The sequence below is a fragment of the Conger conger genome, chromosome 11 (genome assembly GCF_963514075.1).
Source record: "Conger conger chromosome 11, fConCon1.1, whole genome shotgun sequence".
In the NCBI taxonomy this organism is placed as follows: Eukaryota; Metazoa; Chordata; class Actinopteri; order Anguilliformes; family Congridae; genus Conger; species Conger conger.
This window is the reverse complement of record NC_083770.1, coordinates 8,654,961-8,677,090: the sequence shown is the minus strand read 5'-3', so window position 1 is coordinate 8,677,090 and position 22,130 is coordinate 8,654,961. Positions and strand designations below refer to the sequence as shown.

At 41.8% G+C, this 22,130-nt stretch overlaps 2 protein-coding genes across 3 annotated transcripts; both read right to left on the bottom strand.

Moving 5' to 3' along the window:
* Positions 1–1,587: 1,587 nt before the first annotated feature.
* LOC133140039 (sperm-associated microtubule inner protein 10-like) lies at positions 1,588–2,656 on the bottom strand. The gene is made up of 3 exons (XM_061259564.1): positions 2,536–2,656; positions 2,115–2,223; positions 1,588–2,011 (listed from the first exon to the last, which is right to left on the bottom strand). The coding sequence occupies exons 1-3, from the start codon at positions 2,559–2,561 to the stop codon at positions 1,790–1,792; spliced, it is 357 nt and encodes a 118-aa protein (XP_061115548.1). The 5' UTR covers positions 2,562–2,656; the 3' UTR covers positions 1,588–1,789.
* Positions 2,657–4,750: 2,094 nt separating this feature from the next.
* LOC133140604 (GRAM domain-containing protein 2B) lies at positions 4,751–15,262 on the bottom strand. 2 transcript variants are annotated; one of them, XR_009710018.1, is made up of 14 exons: positions 15,018–15,261; positions 13,595–13,720; positions 13,086–13,173; positions 12,818–12,887; positions 10,977–11,080; positions 10,760–10,855; positions 10,607–10,678; positions 10,278–10,358; positions 8,530–8,641; positions 8,038–8,154; positions 7,864–7,951; positions 5,973–6,034; positions 5,665–5,749; positions 4,751–5,085 (listed from the first exon to the last, which is right to left on the bottom strand). XR_009710018.1 is itself a non-coding variant. In XM_061260641.1 (14 exons), the coding sequence occupies exons 1-14, from the start codon at positions 15,128–15,130 to the stop codon at positions 5,044–5,046; spliced, it is 1,299 nt and encodes a 432-aa protein (XP_061116625.1). In that variant the 5' UTR covers positions 15,131–15,262; the 3' UTR covers positions 4,751–5,043. The 2 variants fall into 2 exon arrangements, 1 of the variants encoding a protein (XP_061116625.1); XM_061260641.1 differs by having other exon boundaries at positions 5,973–6,077; positions 15,018–15,262.
* Positions 15,263–22,130: the final 6,868 nt, after the last annotated feature.

The window sequence follows — 22,130 nt, the reverse complement described above, 5'->3', positions numbered from 1 at the left end:
ACAAAGTATTTCTATATAACTTGAGTCTTGGAGATCTTGTAAGAACACAGAGTAGCCTATAATGTCAAGATATACTTTGATGTATCAATGCGTTAGGGCCTAAACAGTAAAGTGGAAAATAAACTGCTATGTGGCTACTTCAGGTTTGCCACCAGTGCATGGATATGTCAGTCTCAACTCTATTAACCCTGAAATTCAATGCTCTTGTGGTTTGGAATTTGTCACCTCATATTGGTGAATTCATCTGCTTATAGAGGAGGCACAATATATACCAATACCATAATCTTGTCTGTCTGGTGAGGAGACAGAGGCAGGGGTTGACATATGTTACTTGACTTACATGACTGTTCTGAATAAGCATTCTATGCATTGCACCGGGGCATTGTGGAATGTTATTGGTTTGTGAGCACTTGTAGCAGAAATGAAAACCGATCATCAAATATAACAGACATATACTTATGTAAAATGGCAAAAGGGTGGCCAGGTTTACAGGACTTAATGCTCAATGAATTTTAAACTACCTTTGAAAATGTAAATTAGCTGCACTCCCACTGACATCCTGCTGTCAGTTACTATAATTGATGTAAGAATTCAAAACTTGATATTACAATGATGACATATGTACTGAATATGTATTGCAAACTTTAAGTTAGAAACAGAAACTTCATCATCATTCTGTACAAAATTATTATCATAAACTTGCCCGGGCCATTACTTCAAAGTGAATCTCTGTTACAGTTATGTGCATGATAAAGATCAGGGTGTAGGCTTCTGGTGTATTACGGTGGATCTTCTATGTGCAAATACCCTGATTGCATGTATGAATATACAGAAAAGCATACGTTTTCATGACTGGAAAACAACACCCTTGATTAGTAAGCAGCGCATGCAGTTTTTTTAACATCTATATTAAAGAGAATAGCAAGCCCTCTGCAGATGCTTTCACTTTGTGTATTTCTAATATCACCTGACTTACGATAAGAAAGTACTACAGTAGCCAGTATATGCTGGACAGCGATAGATAAATAGTATCGAGCAGTGCCTGGTTAATGTTCAGTCTTTTTCTCATAGTACAGCACCAGTGTTTTGCATCCATTGGTATTACCTTCTGAACCTGTTTTTTTTTTTTGTCTCCATCATTTTGAGAAACAAGCAGTTCATTTGTGAAATGCTAGAAATATATAACCAAAATGTATACTGTAACCATATCTTCACAGGGAACTGTACTGTTTCCTTGGAGTCCACCACCATGGGCAAAGTAGAACTCTCAGAAGAAACAAGACAAAGGATTGCTGAAGTCAGGAGGTGGTTAGAAACAAATTAACAAAAGCAAAACTCCACATCTTGCCCCCACAGAGAGACACAAGTTTGGAAGGAGAAATAAAAGCTCTCGAGCAACAGTTGCAGATCTACAAAACGAAACAAACACAAGGTTACTGCCAGCGGGGACAGGCCTGTTGGAAAGAGGTGGCTGAAAACATATCCTTAATTCAACAATGACTCACAAGCCGTTTCCATGTAGCCATCTCGATCAACAATTGAGCAATTAATTTGCTGAATAACGAACACCAGTAAATACAGGCAATTTATTCTGTGACTAGTACAATCTCTTTTCTTCACATCATAAAAGGCAGTTGTGACAAATGCTTCGTGAAATGCATTGTGTCCCACATCCCGTGCCAAAACAATGAAACAAAATACAGCAAAAGGTGAACAAATGGGAGCACGGACGTCATCCTAGTCCCGGAGAACACCTTCCGTGACACGTGATGAAAGTCTTCTTAGAATGTCAGGGAGGGGCTTGTCCATATAACCCCCGAGTAGTAGCAAGAGAGCTGTTGTACCTGGAGAGGTGTGAGGCAGTGGGGGGCGGGAGGCAGGTGTGAGGCAGGCCTGGGGTGGCGGGATCCAGCGCTCCGACTCGGTCCTGCCCATGACAAAGGCGCTCACTGCTTTCCAAAAACAGACTATCTTCATGAGCCACACGGGGAATCTGGGCCAGAGACACATTCTGACAGGAGCCAGGGGAAGGTAGCACACAGAAAAAATTAATATTAGATTTGTTTTTATTAAATGCAGACATTGCGTTCATTTGTAGCACAGCATATCCTCACCTTCAGTAAAAGCCTGTGGTTTTTCATGTCCTGTTTCCATGGCATAACGTAGAGCTTTGGAATCATGGGATGTCTCACAGAGAAGGCTGGCATATGTGAGTGTTCTGATCTGTAGAAGCATTTCAGAGATTTCATGTCTAGGCATGTCTTTTTTTATAGTCAATCATATATCTTTTTTGTTTTGATCAGTTAATATATGTCTAAGTTTTAATATGATGAAAGTATAGTAATTGTAAAATCCTAAAAATACATAAACTGCTCATAAAGTAGTTGTACCCAGTTGTACCTATCAGGAAATAAATATATAGCATGCTGGCAGTAATGACACTTATTTTCAAAGGAACACTTACATAAAATACCTGTATATACTGAATAAATCATTCAACTACAGCAGAAATTAAGGAATTGAATGGAAACTCACTTATTTGGTTCAGCCTTCGTGGACATCTTGGCCGTGTTTGTTGACAGCAGAGAAACCCATGGAAACTTGGCAGTGCACCATGGGTAATGGGTAGTGAGATGGCAACAATAGCTGGCTGAGGAGTAACTGAACTCCTGTGCGGCAGAGTTAGAAGTGAAACCAGACCCGGGCAGGTTGTTCCAAATGACGCAAACTCTTCTGACTCTATCTTTATTGACTTTGTTTGTTGAAAACAAGTGGGTCAGGGACCCACATTTCAAAGTGACACATTGTGATTGTGTCACAGAGCAATACTTATTCCAGTTTACTTATCTGGTTTGAAGGAACTGGACATCATCGTGCAATGTAGCTTGGTCAATTCATAGAACACATTTACTCCAATACTGTGAAAATAAAGGTCACATATGCACTAGGTCATAAATGTCATAAATGTGCACTGGCAAATGTTCTCCAAACAGTTTTAGTGGCATGTTGACATTTTCACTGTTTTTAAGTTAAGCACAGATAACCATGGGTATAAAAAGGTTGTGGTTAAGCAGGCAGCTAGAAACTACACCGATTGTCACTACAGCAATGCAGTTTGGAATGAAATCCTGATTGTATGTGGTACTGACAGTGAAATGGTTTCCATGCTTCATCATGGAAAAGCTTGTCTTGCTTGGTTGGGCAGCTGCGATCGGCCTGCTCCTGAATCACAGTCATCCAATGAAATGGCTGCACAGATTAGATGGTAGGCCGCAAAATGAGAAACAGAAGCAGCAGCATTAAATGTTAATATAAATATAGACATATTAGACTTTCCAAATAGTGGTGAAATATTTCTTCAAAGAAGGCAATTGAAAAAGTAATGCATAATTAGGATTATCATAATCAAAGGTTTCCATGTCCCACTGAGAAATGCACTATGTCCAAAAATGTTCCTCTCAACATCTCCAAGATCAGGACATGCCAGCCAGTACTAGCACATGGGACACAAACAAAAATTGCACAGGAGCAAATCAACGTGTCCGTGAGATACAAACGAGGACAGACAAAATATTGGAAGACAAATAGAAGACACAAAACATACTGAAAAGGATAAACTATCAGTTCACAAACTGGTGTCAATGGACACAGCTACAATAGTACAAATATTGAATGATATGTACATTCTGTGCAATGTATTTGTAATGGCATTTATTCTCCAAATATCATTAAAAATATTTTATTTCCTTTAGTATGTATATTGAAGCAGACCATACATTTTGGGACTTTGAAAGGAAAGGCACACAATAGAATTGATACGCTTTTGATTCAAAGCATATTAAAATATCCATTTGCCAATTTTCTCAACACTGTAATATGCATTTTAAATTAAATTTCCACCACAGGGAAATTGCCTTTTAAATAAAGATCCTGACCGAGTGCAAAGCCAGCACAAAGTCATAGCACACTATATACACACTAATGATATTACAAAGATATTGTATTAATCAATTTACCCATCTTATACACAGTGTATAAATCTAACAGAAACAAGAAAGTGTACTTAGAGGCATGGAGCACTGTTGCCAAAGGGTTTTCATGCAAATGGGCATTTTTCTTTTTTCTTGCATGTTTCGGGTATCAGCCAAATTAACTCCATCTGTGGTTGGATTTATGGTGCTTTTTTTAGGTGCTGAAACTACACTTCAGATGGAGAGCGATAAGACCAGATTAGGTTTACCCCCACAGTTGATTTTTTTGCTTCTTCACACACAAAAAAAGAGCCACTCATTTGAAATGATTTACAGGAGCAAAGATATCACATTTGCACAATGTTGTGGTTCTTGTAGTCTCCTCCCCCCCAACATATTGCATGACCCTGGTGGAGGAGTTACTGCAGCCTTCATACTCTGCAGAGTAGCAACTTAAGAGATATAGCGTTTCCAAGTCTTACCGCTTTGCCTCTGCCAATTCACAGCCCAGAAACTAAGATTCTGTACCTCCGGTCTTATGATTTGAATACATAACATATCCTTTTGCTGAATCACGCGCTGTAGGCGTTTTAAATATACAGCCTTCAGAACCACTTCCGCTAATGAAGAAAAGTCATGCGTGGAGGGTTACAAGATAAGTCTAGTCAACTACACCAGCGTCAAGTCCACACCACTCAGTCTACAATGGATAAAGAGTAGACTTCCTTGAGAACAATGAACCCAGGAAACTTCTAAAAGTGCAAACATGAAAAATAAGATTGTAACCGTTGATTTCTCCTTTATTTGAACCACTAGGTGAATGTAACAGACGCAGTGCAGTGTGTAGTGCAGTCGAGTCCTGAGAGGTTTGAGAGAGCAACCATATTGCACGACTGAGGCAGTGGACATCTTAGATTTAGGCCTTGAACTTTTGTGTGGCTGTCAATGTTGCAGTTCCTTTAGTTTCATCCCAGGTCGGAGATTCCAGCCAGTCTGAATGTGGGGGTGAGGCTGACAGGGGCTCCAGGTCTGAGTGGGATCCTCCAACAGAAGTGCAGAAAAACATTATGATTCACTCAGCCTCCTCCAGTAACTTCTGCAGGTTCCTCTGGATCTAATTAGAAATGAGAGAACCAGAAAAGATTAAACTAATTTCAGCCACAAAATCTGAAAAAGCTTTTTCCTTGGGATCATTTGTCCTCAACTGGGACTCCATTAAATAAATACATTAACACCCCTCCCCAGATGAAGATTTCCATGACCCAGCCAACAGAAACAAAGCTTGGAATATTCAGGGTTTTTTTTTTTTCCCCTCTTCACAAATACTGAATATGGATTTCTTTTTCTTACCGTAAGAACATGATAAACACAGTAACATACAACAAGGTCCTCCCCTCCATCGGTCTATAGGCTGTACCGCAGGGTTAAAGGGCAAGAGGCGTCAATAATTTGTCCATTTTGAAAGATCAGCTAAAGTCAACAGTGCACAACAAGCAGCTCACGTTACAGCCCTTGGACAATGCTCTGGGTGAGCTCAGTGACTATAAATGTTTGATTAAGGAAACAATACTGTGGTCATGTTTCACAGGCCCTAGTTTGCACAGCAACACAAACCTGGTCACTGAACCAAGCTGAAATGGTGACCCATTCCTCACTACACAGTTTTTCCACTATACGGTCAATTTCCACAAACCTTTTCCAGCTTTAATAGGTTTGTAGATAACTCTCCATAGATTTCAGCATTCACCTCCATCTGGGGTCTGTGGTACACCACATTTCTAAAAGCAGAATATCACAATGCACAGATTAACGAAGTCTGATAATATGAATATTGGCCACGCAATTTATGCATGAGACTACATGTATCAATTGGGCGTAAAATAAGGGAACTGCTCGACTGCGGTCTCAAAACGTGCATGGGAACACAGGCTAGAGCGCGGCGGAAGGCTCTGGAGCCGAAGCGCTCAGCGCCGCCGGCGACGGAGAGGCGCCCGCGCTTACTCGTTGTGCGGGTACTCCGCCAGGGTCCCGAGGGAAGACAGACGCTGCTCCAGGGCCACGATCTTGAAGGCCATGTAACAGGAGGAGAAGACCAGGAGGCACACTCTGCAGTCACGACACCGTTCAGGAATTAATAATGTTTTTTTAACTAAATAATATTATAATAAATGACGATGTTACTGCCTTTACAATTATCAAATCAATCCAGGCACAGGGAACAGGGAGTTGTAAAAGTTGCCTGACTGGAGCACTAACATTTATTTCCATATTTTAAGTCAATTAAATGTATTTTACAGTATATACAGTACTGTACAGCAGTTTTAGGCAGGTGTGAAATGCTGAAAAATAAAAATGCTTACAAAAATAGAAGTTTATTTATCATCAATTAACAAAATGTATGAACAGAAGGGAATGAACAAAAGCAAAATCTAAATCAAATCAATATTTAGTGTGACCACCCTTTGCCGTCAAAACAGCATCAATTCTTCTAGGTATACTTGCACAGTTTTTGAAGGAACTCTGCAGGTAGGTTGTTCCAAACATCTTTGAAAACTAGCCACAGTTCTTCTGTGGATTTAGGCCTCAAATGTCTCTTCATGTCTCTTCATGTAATCCCAGACAGACTCAATGTTGAGATCAGGGCTCTGTGGGGGCCATACCATCACTTCCAGGACTCCTTGTTCTTTACGCTGAAGGCAGTTCTTAATGACATTGGCTGTATGTTTGGGGTTGTTGTCCTGTTGCAGAATAAATTTGGAGCCAATCAGATGCCCCCCCCCCCCCCCCGATGGTACTGCCTGTACTTCTCAGCATTGAGGAGACCATCAATTCTGACCAAATCCCCAACTCCATTTGCAGAAATGTAGCCCCAAACTTGTAAGGAACCTCCACCATGTTTCACTGTTGCCTGCAGACACTCATTCTTGCACTGCTCTCCAGCCCTTCAGCGAACAAACTGCCTTCTGCTACAGCCAAATATTTCAAATATTTTGATTAATCAGTCCAGAGAACCTGCTGCCATTTTTCTGCACCCCAGTTCCTGGGTTTTTGTGCATAGTTGAGTCGCTTGGCCTCGTTTCCACATATGGCTTTTTGGCCGCAATTCTTCCATGAAGACAATTTCTGACCAGACTTCTCCGCACAGTAGATGGCCGTACCTGGGTCCCACTGGTTTCTGCCAATTCTGAGCTGATGACACTGCTGGACATCTTCTGAGGGAAGTAAGCATGATGCCCCTCACCTGCTGCACTAAGTTTCTTTGGTCAACCACTGCGTCTACGGTCGTCAACGTTGCCCGTTTCTTTGTGCTTCTTTAACAGGGCTTGGACAGCACATCTGAAAACCCCCGTCTGCCATTAAATTTTGCTCGCTGTGCAAGTGTACCTAGAAGAATTGATGCTGGTTTGAAGGCAAAGGGTGGTCACACCAAATATTGAATTTGATTGAGATTCTTCTTCTGTTCACTCACTTTGCATTTTTTTTAATTGATAAAAATAAACTATTAACATTTCTATTTTTACTTTACAGCATTTTCTCACCTGCCTAAAACCTTTGCGTAGTACTGTACAAATGTTTTGATCCTTTGAAGGCACCAAGGCTAAAAACCCATCATGCATTTCTTAAAATAAAAATTATCATATCAGCACTTCACTGTAAAAGTATAATTATATTCCAACATTATGCGTTTAAAATGGTCTCTACTTCCTGTTTGGTAACCCTGTTTTACGTTTCAGAATAGAGAAGAGCTTGCGACCACAGGACAGTTCTTTAAAATGTTTTACTTCATACGGGCACTTAAAAGCAACATGCTTTATGGAAAACACACATCCCACGTCAGGAGACAAGGAACTGGTATTGAACAAATGACAAACAATGATGGGAACGCACTCACAAAAACAAGTACACGAGTAGAAGGGTATTCAGGGACACCGGGTGCAGGGACTTTGCTTTGTGGACGACCACTGCAGCCTGGGAGGGACCTGGTGGGGGTGTAAATGACACGTACGTCAGTGAGAATGGAGGACCGGTGGGTTAGTTCATTTCGTGATGTGGGCGAGAGCAGTACCATTCGGCTGCTGCCCCAGGGCAGCGTCCGGGGTCTGCTGCAGGTGAACGTCTGCGAGGACCGGCACCTCGCCTTGCTTCACCACGTTCAGGAAGGTCTCGGGGAGGACTGGGAATTCTGTTGCAAGCACGAACACCCCAAAAAAAAAAAAAAAAAAAAAATATTTAAAAAAGACTATTTAGTCTGTTCAAGTTGTTTCAAGTATGTTCCAAACAGACATAGCCTTTGACAAACAATGGCCTCTAAAACTCAATGTCTTTTGCATGAAATGTGACACCAGATGAGCTCACACACTAGCACACCAGGACAAACCATTGGTCAAAGTGAAGACTTCATAGCTTTCGGACTTCACATTCCAAAAACCCAGGGGTCTCCACAAGGCAATCAAGTCGCATGAATTCTAGGTGTAAAACTCATCATAATATCCAATCTGCTCACAGCATTGTGAATACACCAGACACTGTATTCAAGGATATTGAGGGGGGAACCCACCCGCCATTTTGTCGTAGTCTGGGGTCTGGGATCCAGAGCTGCTGCTCTCCTCCATTTCCTGCCTCCTCTGCCTCACAGTCCCGTCCAAATCGGAGAAATCCCGAGAGAAGTCCTGTCGGGTCATGACGGAGACACGCATACTGTCAGCAGACCAACGGAACACCTTAGACAACTGCAAAGCACTTTAATAGCTTTGTGGTGAAAACTGACAGTTGAACATAAAGCCAGGGACAACACTTGGCAACTACCAGCCATCATCTACCACAGCGGTCCTCACACCAGGTCCTCAGTAGTGTCCCGTCCTAAATAGTGTGTCACTGCTTGTGTAATAACTTGCTCTTGTGGGTGATATTTTTGCTCATTTTGTTTGGCTATGCAAGCTGTTTATTGTTCCTGCATAAGTGTATATCATTCTACTGCACTGTGCTGTATAAAAACAGTTTAAGATATAAACCATTGTCAGATTAATGAAATGGGCCCAAGTCCTTATCTTTGTTGTACTGTACTTCCCTCTAGGGTCTTTCAGCACACTTGTTCCTGGTGATGGGTATGCACATGGCACTCTGTTGTACGGAGCTCTGGATAAGAGCGTCTGCCAAATGCCAATCATGTAATGTAATGCAACTGTCCTGGAGAGCCGCAGGGTGTGCTGGTTTTTGTCTGCGCCTTAATATCAGCAACCAATTCCTTCCCAAGAAACCAGATGAGTCGTGTGAATTGATCAATTATCAATTACATTACATACAGCCAATGTCATTAAGTCCTGAACAAAAGCTAGCACATGTTGCAGCTCTCCAGGACTGATCTGGCACCAAACATTAATCTAGAAAATAACTTGCTACCTTAAACAGCATTTCTAGTCCATTTCACTACATTAATCCTTTAAACCAATGTTATTATGCCTGCAAGTGTTGAACAGTTCAAACCATTACTGTATGTTCTCTTGTGCAATTGTTTAGGAACTCCCCTATGATTAATATTTCTTCTTACAAACTAGCTAAGCCTAGTTATTGCCACAATAATACTGCAACTACTAAGCCGGTATTAAATGAGCAGCATGAGGCTAGACTTCCAGAAATAGGAGACCTATAAAACACAATCTTAAGAAATTTAATTGTAACCAAAAAGAATATTTTAAGGCACCTTTATTCAAAGCTGAGCCTGGTTTAGCCGGACCCTGATGTAGCCAAGGGGGAATGCGTGTATACTCTATATGGGTTGACATGCTCATCAGCGCAGAAGTGGAACTGGCCCTCCCTCCCACATTTTTTTTTATAAACAACCAAAGGCAATGAAACAGCATTATTGTGAAATATAACATTTATAGGCTACATTTACTTCCTTCATTGAGGCATTTCCATATTGCTACAGAATGCCATTTGTGGCTTTAAGAGCATTGCACTGGGGTTTTGGCTTTGATTGGGGGCATGTAGCTTTGAGACTGTCGCGGCAGAGAACCAGTTTCCGCTAAATATGGTTTTGAATTTATTGATTCTATTCGCTATAATATATACATTTCAACCTCCAATCCAGGAGGGCCGCTGCATCTGCAGCTTTTTGTAGTTCTCTCTTCAAAGAGGTGCTAATCTAGGGCTTGGAAAAAAAGATGCGCGCCATTTAGCCAATCAATGACTTGCATTGAGTACGCAAACGCTGAAAAACCAGCAGACAAGGCGGCTCGCCAGAATTCGAGCTGGAAAGCCTTGCTCGAACTGCTATAAACAGACCATGTAGAGAAGTGTACAGACCAGAGGAAGAGAGGCGGGACGATCGGATCTGAAGCTGCTCTCTGCAGAAGAAGGCATTGGACTGCTTCCCGTGCTAATTCCCTGGAACGGTTCACAACATGTTGAGTTAGTTTGCACATTGGCGCAAAGTGGTTCTGGTAACTTCAAACAAACAATTAATGCAGGTCAGTAATAAAATAGATAAAACAAATGTGTCATGTACACCATTACTTTTATGAAGTGCAGCTAAACAAATTACCACATCATGGGCAACCAAGTAGCTGAATTAAAATGCAAATCACAGATGGGGTACAGATGTCATTGAAGGGACACGCCACAGAAACACTTACATCCAGATGGAAACACACAGATCTCAGGACCTTGTAAGTGGTGTCGCGAGAGAGGAACGATACGAAGACGTGCTGCAAAGAACATTTCAAAATGGTTTCACCAGCAAGCCAGGCTTAAAAAAAATGAATGAATGTCCATGAAGCCAAACTTACCCGCTCATTTGTGGTGGCCACCACAAGTGCATTTGGCAACAAAATGGCAGTTTTCGTTTTTTTAATAAGGGACACAGACAGCACTGGGACAGCAATCTAATGGGGGGATAATAAAATTTAAAAAGTACACATACGTGAGAAGTAATCTTGCCATGGCTCAATTTTAATTCAAAAATTATTTTAAAAAGTGAAAGTCTGCATTAAAAATGTTCCGTACCTTCGTATCTTTACCAAAGACTTTGGAATGGAAACAAATCCAGTTGTCAGACACAAACATTTTTCCCTGGTAGAGAATGTCTTTTTGCAAAGCACATGTGTAACCTAGGAACAGAAACCAATGTATGAAAAACTGATTTCATTAATGAAAAAACTCATTTTAAACAGACTATAAAACATGCATATGAAAAGAAAGATTACACTTTTGGCAAAATTAGTACCTCTAGAAAGCTACGGAAGCTTTACCAGACAAAACTCGTCAAGACTCCTGTACCAAGAACATGCATGTAAGCAAAGCTTTGAGAATAATCATCTAATCCTTCTTCTTCGTTTTGGTTCACCCGGTTGCATACTACTTTGGCATACCTGCAGTGTACAAACTTTAGTGACGTTTTTAAATATTACCTTTTGTGCCCCTGGAAAAGTTTAACCGCATTAAAGCCTTTTATTTGCCATTCATCTCACTGGCCATATTCAAGTACGCCTGGCCATTGAGATGTCGGTTCAGAGCCATTCAAATGGCCATTTACATGTCCTTTCCATTTACGCAGGAATACATGGAAATAATTCAGAGGTCACACGCAGTTCTTTCAGTGCCTACTTAACAACAACAATAAAGAGACTGAGGACTAAACTTAAGGAGAAAAATTATAAAGCTACCGTGGCTCTACCCCACCCTGTACACTTCTGATCCGTTCAGTGTTGATGAGAATCACTGCAGCAGTGTTAATTCTAGTTCAACTCAGTTTTGATTAAGCTGAACCAGTTAATCAAACCAGTTAGCAGCTAAGTGTAGTGCAGTGTGTTCCAAGCGCCGGCTGCTGGCTAAATGGCCGACTACTCACGTGTAGCTGGCTGCTACTCTATAAAACATTATATCTTTAAATGTATATAATGGTATGTGTAACTATAAAATCAGTCGCCTAATAATATTGTCCACTGCCAACTACATTCTCACACACACTAGCTTCGTGTATTAAATTTAACGGCAATTTATGCACTGTCTTGGGAGAGAGGATTGCACTGACAGCTCGTCATTTTCTCTGAACGCGATGCAACTCAATCACCTAATCACAATCAGCTGTGTGTGTTGTATTTACTGTAGGCTTTCACATATTACCTAGCTAGTTAACACTACGTTCAATCAGCGTTTGCCTGGTTCACAAACGTTTCAATATGCTTTTATGAGGACGCTAGGCTTTAATGCTAGCTATATCGACACTTCAATGGATATGGTTTCATTAAAAAAATGTGACAATGCCAAACGGCCCTGAAGAGCAATCTAATTTAATTTTATTGGAGAGATCCTCATCTGCAACACCTGTAATATAACTGCTGAAGGCATAACATGTGAATACAGTCTCAGTCCACTGGGGAAATACCCATTATTTCAACAGGCATATAATATCAAATTAACCATGCACCTCACTCTACTACCATCTGCAGTGTGTCTCAGCATCACGCAGCAGAGTACATGCACACCTTTCTGCATTGCACTGTTCGTTTATGAGCGACACGTGTGAACACAAATATGCCAACAGCCAATTCCACATCGGAAACACTCATAGGACCTCTGCCTGCTTTTGAGTCTAGGTGTGGGACAACCTATACACGAGGAGGGAATGTGCACTGTAGACAAATTGCACAAATGGGCTTGCGCAAGTATTGCAAAAGAGTCAGAACTGAGCTCTGCATTTAAAACGCACACTTTATTACATTAAGAACAGAGTGGGGAGGTGGCATTCGGAGCTAAAATTGACAAACTGTCCCAAACACGCTCGGTACTGATTAGCCCTTGCTGACAAACTGGGATAAATAACAGAACCGCTCATAATGACTTACTTTGTCGAAGCAGCTCATCCTTACTGATCTCAGTGAAAATCTTGTGATACTGGGCATTTGTCTTTGAGAACTGAAAGACAAATTATTACAATTACAAAAATCCAGTTTCAGTTTTAAAGCATAACTGAGAACTTCACTACCATACAATATCGGTGATACTAAATAAAAGGTGTAAAAGTAATTTTAAAACATGCATAGAAACAAATCCTAGGAAAATTGACAGGATAAGGTTAATAAAAAGTAAGCCACTCGTCTCTCCAACACAAACCTGGCTGGTCTGGGACTTTTTCCGATCAATCTTTGCTTCGTAGTCACTTGAGATTGGCGAGAGAGGGGAATGATCAAATGTTTTTGACCTGAAAATGAAAGCAATACACATTACATTCCACATACACGAACCATGTGCGGGTTTATGTGGAGCTGTTCAGTACACAATGTTTCTTTGCCATTTTCCTGCCAGAAAAGTGTAACCATCAACACTGGTAAGGTCATGTCAATACTGGTTTTGCAATGCAAGCTGTTGCAAGCCAACATGGAGGTTTCTCTCACTATACACACAGCGCAGGTTCTGGGATAATGACCAGGTACAGAGGAATTCAACTATTGTATGAATAAACAAAGTACTTTGTCAATTTCTTTTAAAAATGCACCCATAATCAATTATATGACATTCTAAACTCTTAATCGAACCAGAAACACTTTAAAAGGCCTGCCTTACCGATGGCTCTGAAATAAAAGAATTCAGACAACAGGCACACAGACAAGACGACAGCTGACCTCACGAGTGTTGGTTTTCTCCTGCATTCAGACAGATCCGACTCGGCCTCCAATGACAGTTGTAGGGCAGCAGCAGGCCTCCCGTTTCTCCTCTGCCTTTCCTCTCCTCCATTTTCTGCCTCAAAGCTGCACAACAATCACAGGACACTGATTAAGGATCAGCCAACAACAAAAAAAAAAAAAGACTAAAGTACCCATGTATGGAACAAATACAATACTTATAATTGAGCATGTAGTAGGCCTATTCAGCCCGGGGTAGAACACAGTGCACAGGCAAGTATCAGTGTTTAAATTAAATTGTATATGAAAGAGAGACAAACACAAAATTGCATAAGTAATGAATGTCAAGACGGTGAGTCACTCCAAAAGGGAGATAATTTTAAACAGCAGCGATGATCAGCAGGGGTTCTTAAACCAGCAGGAGGTTCCAATTGCAACCACAACTTTATCAATGATGCAAAAGTCAACATAAGCAAATACATTTTACAAATGGGTTAAAGGCATACATTTCACATATAGCTATATCATTTTACCATCTGGTTAAATATACGTATGACTGCAACAAGGAGGAAAAACTATTAAGCAAACAATAAGTCTAGTCGAAATGAAAACATTCACAAATTACAATCCAGTTTAATACCGGTGGAAAACGGAACGCAATTGCTTCAGTTGATTCTCTCGCAGAAAACGTTGCTTGCCCTGCTAGTGCCGGTTTTAGAAACAGTTATAATCACGATAGCTGCCAAACACCATATCCTATCTGGAACTTAAGCCATTTAGTGCACAGTAAAAGGTAGCAGAAATCTGCAACAATGCACTGCCACAGAGTCCATTCCGAAAAAACTGCTTTATTTTAGAAAAGTTATTTGGCTGATGGAAAATCAATCACATTGTACAGAGTCTACATTGTATGCCATATCAACGCCACAATTGCCATTTCAACGATCCGATAAAAATACAGGACATACAGTTCCGTTACGAAAAGCGACTAGGGCGCAACAAGCTAACAGCTTAAGTTTTACCGCATAACATTACATATAGCCCAAGGTATCTGGGAGTTGGAGCTGCTTTGTTTGCAAAAGCCAAACAAAACGCCACGCTCACAAGCACATACCAATAACATTCTAGAAACATAGTTTCAGTAATATTGCATTGTCGAATGTTTTTTTAAAAAACAAACAAAAGCAAGAACTAAAGCACAAGGACTTTTCGCGACAAAGGTCAGAGATCTAAACAAAGTTAATAGCTACATGTAGCACCGGGAGCTACGTTTAATTAGCAACTGTAGCCTACAAACAACGCTTTTAATTTAGCACAACGAGAATCACATTTAGCGACGGAATCTGCTCACATTAAAGTAACAAGCTCGACGTATAACTTAGGCCGTGACAAACGGACAGTCGCAAGTTCAATACAAACTTACATGAAGTGTAGATCTCGTAATTCTTTTCTGCCGTTTGTCTTAACGGATCTGACTTCATCTGGCGAAGAGAGAGGAGTTAAAGGACTTTGTGGCTGGTCGGTCATCAGTACCATCTCGTTAGGGACTGCCTGGTGACTGACTCCCTTCCCCTGGCCTCCAGCAGCCAAACTAGCCTGCTACCTAAGTACGCTCGCTCGAGATGTCACTTCCACCACCCATAGGTTAAACTAGGGGAAAAGGCCCTTCCCAGGAAATTTCAATCAAGCGGAGAAAAGTCCACGACGGAGAGGGGGAGGAGGAAACGAATTTCAATACACAAAACTGTGCTTCCTCCTTTGGTGCCTGTGGAGATATTTATTTCAATTGCAAGCTATACAGATAGACCCACGTAATTTGCTAAATACTTAATAAGATAACTTTTGTGCGTAAGAGCATTTTCCTTCCCCGCAGAAATGTACATTGCTGTCCGAAGTCTCGCCTTACCTGCTCCTTGTAGAGAACGGTGTTCCAATTGCCTACAGCTCCTACGCTATAAACCGTTTCCTCCACATAGTTTAAATAGCTAATACACACCAGGTAAGAATATGACTCAAGGGCGAGTAAATCAGCAAGTTTTAGTTTTCCAGCAAGGTGACTACAGTAGCGCAACGTAAGCCTGCTAGGCTATCGCCTGCCGTAACGCTGTTCGTTTCAGAGCCATTTGCCACATTTAGGCAAATGCAATGTTGACCTTACGTTTGTAAAAACGATTGATAGTCAGAACTTTTGAGACATCATACCTGCAACCTCACCTTTTGAGCCTCAGGTCAGAGTTTGTTTATTACATTATTTTTCTTCGACTAATATTAGTTTGACCTAATTGCTAGTAATGCAGTAGAGTCATTCCGCACTAAAGTGACAGTGGGGGATCACATTTCTCGAATGTACCCTGAAAGTACAGTAATGTTCTCTTTGGGAACACTTTCCTAGCAAAAAAGGTACAAATTAATTATATATTGCTAGCTAGGGGTACAATTGACACACATATAGAGTACTGCCCCAGCAAAAAAGATTTGTACCTTTTTACGCACTTTTCGTACCTTTATTTCTGAGATTGCACAGGAAATGTCACAATCCCTTCATTTTTAAAATACATATTCCTTATTATCTGTAAAGACAAAAACTGAAACTGGAGCTCCAGATACCAATAGAAATAAATGACCAATTATCATCTGGCTTGACGTTGCCAATGCGTATGGATCTGTCCCACACCAGCTGATCAACTACGCCATGGAGTTCTCCCATATGCCCTCCTGCATCAAGAACCTGGTGGCACGCTATTTCAGCGATCTGCAGATGTGCTTTGCCCTCCAGGACTTCACCACCAGGTGGCAGCAGCTAGAGGTAGGAATCGCCATGGGGTGTGCCATTTCTCCAATCCTGTTCGTAGCAGCCTTTGAGATAATCCTCATCGGAGCAAGACAAACAGTTGGAGGGATCAAACTACCATCTGGTCAAAGGCTACCCCCATTGAGGAGCTACAATGTACAGCTGGACTGCTGAAAAGGATGGACGAATTGATGTCTTGGGCAAGAATGGTGATCAAGCCCACCAAGTCACGTAGCCTGTCACTCAGAAAGGTAGTCAGAAACGACACCACCATCTTCGTCGTTGGGGGAGAGAGAATCCCTCTCCTGTCTGAGCAGCCCATCAAAAGCCTGGGGAGGCAGTACACTGCAGAACTGTCTGACAAACAGATGGGGAGAACCATCATGAAACAGCTCACGGATGGCCTGGCAAGAATCGATCAAAGCCAACTCCCTGGAAAGTACAAGGTCTGGTGCTACCAGTTCATGCTGTACAGGAGGGTGATGTGGCCGCTGAAAATGAGTGAGATCTCCTCATCCACCACAAATAAGATGGACGGAAAAGCCAACTCATTCATCCGAAAGTGGTTGGGGCTGCCACGGTGCCTCTCTGAAACGGGCCTTTTCGGGAGGAACACGCTGCAGCTGCCACTGCAGTCCATCAGGTTGGGCTACATGCAAGAGAAGACGAGGCTGGTTCTCGAGCTAAGAGAGTCCACTGATCAGTCAGTAAGGAACGCAAATGCTAAGGTTCCTACTGGCCGAAAGTGGAATGCTCAAGCTGAGGTTGACCGAGCTATCAGCAGGCTACACCACAAAGAGATTGTTGGCAGAATCCAGGCAGGAAGAGCAGGACTAGGATGGGGAGAGGCGCCACGCTTCTGGTCAAAGGCCAACCGCAAGGAGAGGAAGGAGATGGTGGTGGCAGAGGTGACGAGGATGGAGGAAGAGCGCTACAGGATCAAGGCTGTGTCTCAGAGCCGACAAGGAAACTGGACAACCTGGGAGGGAGTTGTCAACCGGAACATCAGCTGGTCAGACCTGTGGAAGATGCCACAGGCAAGGCTCAGTCTCCTAATTCGCTCATCTTACGACTTCCCTGTCCTCGTAACCTTCACCAGTGGTTCGGCAATGACGAATACTGCTCACTTTGCAACGCTCCCAACGCAAGCCTCCAGCACATCCTGTCAGGCTGTAAGACCGCGCTCTCTCAGGGGCGCTACAGATGGCGACACGACCAGGTCCTGAGAAAGCTAGCCGAGGTACTGGAGGGGTGTCGACAGGGCAGCAAAGAATCACCACCAGCAGAGAGCCACATCAATTTTGTCATGGAAGGAGGGGGACGAAGATATACCAACTCAAGTAAAACACCAAGGCCCTTTATTCCTGGCCAGGAGTGGGACATGAGGGTCGACCTTGACAGGCAGCTTCGGTTCCCCACTGAGATCACCGCCACGTCTCTCCGTCCTGACATCGTTGTGTGGTCGATCAAGGCAAGATCGGTGCACCTCATCGAGCTCACAATACCACGGGAGGAGGGGATCGAGGCTGCCTTCGAGCGCAAGAAGGCCAAGTACTCTGAGCTGGCTGCCGAGTGCCGGGAGGCTGGCTGGAAGACCACCATCTACCCAGTGGAGGTTGGATGCCGAGGCTATGTGGGACTGTCAACCGCACGCCTCTTGAGGGACGCAGGAGTGACCGGAAGAAAGTTGCGAAAGGCGACGAAAGAACTGGCAGAGGAGGCTGAAAAAGGCAGCTTTTGGCTCTGGCTGTGGAGGAAGGACAGGAGCTGGGGAAAGAACAACTAACCCCAACAACAGCCGCAGGGGGGAAGATCCATCAGCTGCAGGGGGTGACAGGGCGACGTCCCTGTCACTGCCCCGCCACCAGGAGATGTTCCAGGATTAAAGGGGCGAAACGTCGGTGAATGGTGGTTCCTGGCTGATGACCCTGCAGCTGACCCATGGGCACTGGAGGAGGTGCGACAGGCAGCAATGCCGAGCAGGAAATTCCACCTACCACAAAATGGCCACCTTTTACTGAGGCACCATTTTCAAATGTGTATATCTCTGGGGAAAATAGAAATAAGGGCAACCAACATAATTATACCTTAAAAAGAAGTACTCTGCAAAATAACAGTTATAAATGTGTACTGTTGAAACATGTTTAATGGAAGAAAATCACATGTGGGCATTTTTTTCCAGCCTGATTTCACAGATAAATACACTCACTAAGCACTATTAGGAACACCTATACACCTACTTATTCATGTGATTATCTAATCAGCCAATCATGTGACAGCAGTGCAATGCATAAAATCATGCAGATACAGGTCAGGAGTTTCAGTTAATGTTCACATCAACCTTCAGAATGGGGAAAAAATATGATCAGGGATTTTGACTGTGGCATGATTGTTGGTTCCAGACAGGCTGGTTTGAGTATTTCTGTAACTGCTGATCTCCTGGGATTTCCACACAAAACAGTCTCTAGAGTTGACCCAGAATGGTGGGAAAAACAAAAAACATTCAGAGAGCAGCAGTTCTGTGGACGGAAACGCCTTGCTGAGAGAGGTCAATGGAGAATGGCCAGACTGGTTCGAGCTGATCGGCTACGATAACTCAGATAACCCAATCATCACTTGAATGCCACAGTATTGAGTATTGTTGCTGACCATGTGCATCCCTTCATGGCCACAGTATTCCCATCTTCTAATGGATACTTCCAGCATAATAATGCACCAAGTAGTCTCAAACTGGTCTCATGAACATGACAATGAGTTCAGTGTTCTTCAGTTGCCTTCCCAGTCACCGGATCTGAATACAATAGAATGCCTTTGGGATGTGGTAGAACGCGAGATTCGCATCATGAATGTGCAACTGACAAATCTGCAGTATTTGTTTGATGCAATCATGCCAACATGGAACAGAATCTCAAAGGAACGTTTTCAACCATGCCATGAAGAATTGAGGCTGTTTTGACAGCAAAGGGAGGCCCTACCCAGTATTAGTATTCCTAATAAAGTGCTCAGTGAGTATATACACAGCTAATTTATGGTAATGAATATCACTCTTACATAACTCCATGTTAAAATAATAATTAATGATGAATTGAAGTGTCTACTTGAATATCTTTGGGACCAGAGTTCACAGAGTTGCACACTGCTGCAAACTACTGCACTGTTTAAAAAACACAAAGCTTTTGAATATTTAATTGTTTTGGGGATGGAGCAGACTGTTAATACAAGATTATTGCCTATGGTTTATAGTTGTGAAATGTTGCCCCCCTTGCCTGTGTCTAAAGAATGTATTGAATCAACATATGGTCCATCATCAAGACATTGATTTCCATAAGGTGACTTTACATTCTTCAACACTTTTGTTCATCTCATTTTCATATGTACTGCATTCATAGTTGGGACACAATTGTAAAAAGTCCATACATGCAATCAGATAAGTGTTACCCCTCAAACTGGCAGCCATGTTTTTGCCATACACAACATTTACATGTTTGGCAGCAAAATGGAATGCAAGGAGAATCACTTCATACCTACTGTCAATTACGGCAGTGGGTTTTGGAGATGTTTTGTTGCCAGTGGTCCAGAGGCACTATCAATGTCATAATTAATTCAACAAAGTACCAGGACATTTTGGCAGAAAATCTGGTTGCCTCTGCAAGGAAGCTGAGACTTGGTCAAAGGTAAATTGTCCAGCAGTGACTCCAAGCATACATCAAAATCCACACAGAGTTAAGAAAAAACAACAACCATGTTCTGCAATGGCCATCTCAGTCTCCAGACTTAAATCCCATGAAAAACCTGTGGTCTAAACTGAAGAGGGGGTATCCCAATTATATAAATGTTTCAGAAATTGTCTGCAGGGAGGAATGGTCAAAAATCCCTCCAAATGTGTTCTCTAGCCTAATGACACATAACTAATGGCTGTCATCTTTGCCAGGGGTGTTTGCACAAAGTATGAAACCAGGGGTCAATAATTGTGGAACCTGTTTTTTGTGGATTTATATTTTTTATTATTTTATTTTTTTAATATAAGAAGTTAGTTGATTCCACTGAATCATGAATAAACCACACTTTGTTGGAAAATAAAGAGTATGTCAATAACTGGCTAATCTTTTAGTTTACAGCAGTTTTTCTGTGTATATTTATCAAGGGTGCCAATCATTCTGGAGCCCATTGTATGACAGACTTCTGACTGAAGCTATTATACAACAAGAACCTAACAAGCTGACTGTTGTAATCATTATTAATTCACTTGCGCGCACATGTATATTATATGCACAATAAATGTATGACTATATACAAATCAGAAAGCTCAGAATGTTTACTATGGTATATCCAATTGCATTATCTTAAATATGTGAGTAAAACTAAGTGGGCCTATTTATTACTTGGATGAGAACCTTCGACAAACATTTGAAAATAAGGTTGCAATGCCCACTCTCTCTAGTCCAATTACAAAATACCATATTGAGTTAACAGAAGCATTTTAATTCATATTTTTATTGAACATTATGACTCATTCTGGTGAATACTTTATGCCGTTTATTGCAGAGTTTTGGTGCTTTCCTGATTCCTCAACACATTTCCAAACAAGCTATCTAATCAGCCCAGTAGAGTCGGCTAAGTATGCTACTGTTGCTCTCTCTTAATAATGGGAGGAAGTGTTCAGGTGTAATATGATTGCTGTGCATCCTTCAGGTACATTGCCTAAACTGATGAGTTGGCCTCTGCACCTGCACCTCCTACAAAAACATTTACCACTCCAGTGTTGTGGCACAAAATAAGTGAAATGCCACAATTTACGGAAAGTATTATTTTTGTGGCAATGATACACAATATATTATTTACAAAATAGTGTGAGAGGAAAGTGTTACATCAGCCAGCCATAGTTTAAAGGGATATGTGAAAGCACACACTGATGGTTATGTCCCATTATGTACTGGGAGGTATGATTACCAACTGTGCTCTCAAAATGATTCTCATACCGTGCAAGCATAGCAAAACCACTGCTACAATGGTCTGTATTTTGCTCTAAATCCTGAGGTGTAAAATACACAGGTGCAGAAGTGCTTTTGAAAGACATCTGCTGTTCTGATCAGGGCTCTGAAATATGTATTGTTTTAGCTCAATGGGCTTTCTCTCTTTTATGAGAGACTTGTCTCTCGGTTCGGAAGTTTGGCTGTTTGCAGTCAGCACAGTGCAGTTCAGAGTGACCTCTGGAACCCTCTCCAGAAAAGTCAACACAAATCAGGGATTGGGTTGAGATGTTTTCTTGTCTAACTTTTGCTATATATTCAGTGTGTGCCCTCTGAATACATGGCCAGTGCAGCTTACTCCCCTAAGGTGCTTCCCAACCCTGATTATATCTGACTCACTTTTTCTTACTTTATCTTTCTTGCAGTATCTTTTATTTGGTCTGTACAGTACGGTCTCCAGCCTGTCCAGAGCATACCTAAGAATAGCTCAGAGGGCATGATGTCTTCCTACTTCTCTGTATTTCTTGGATTATAGTAATTTTTCTGACAGTTTGGCACTATGCGAAGTCATATGCTTGAAAGCAAAGCATTGTCCTGCCATTCTCATGCAATTTGAGTGGCACAAATGTATACATGCAGTTTTTCTAATTGGCCAAGAGCTATTTGATATTTTACGAATACCAAATTATGTCTATCATTGATACTTTTGTGTCACTATATAATTCTCTTTCTGGGTTAAAATAGCTCACTCTTGCAGTAGACTGGCTTTATCAAA

Bases quoted from the DNA above. Each gene is read 5' to 3' on its own strand.
- LOC133140039 (XM_061259564.1), bottom strand. From the start codon at position 2,561: ATGTCCACGAAGGCTGAACCAAATAA. The intron at 2,224-2,535 runs GTGAGTTTCCAT...ATGCTTCTACAG, and splicing joins ACGAAGGCTGAACCAAATAA to ATCAGAACACTCACATATGC. The intron at 2,012-2,114 runs GTGAGGATATGC...GGCTCCTGTCAG, and splicing joins ACCACAGGCTTTTACTGAAG to AATGTGTCTCTGGCCCAGAT.
- LOC133140604 (XM_061260641.1), bottom strand. From the start codon at position 15,130: ATGGTACTGATGACCGACCAGCCACAAAGTCCTTTAACTCCTCTCTCT. The intron at 10,856-10,976 runs GTACGGAACATT...TCCCCCCATTAG, and splicing joins TCTTTGGTAAAGATACGAAG to ATTGCTGTCCCAGTGCTGTC. The intron at 5,750-5,972 runs GTAAGCGCGGGC...TTCTGCTTTTAG, and splicing joins GCGGAGTACCCGCACAACGA to AAATGTGGTGTACCACAGAC.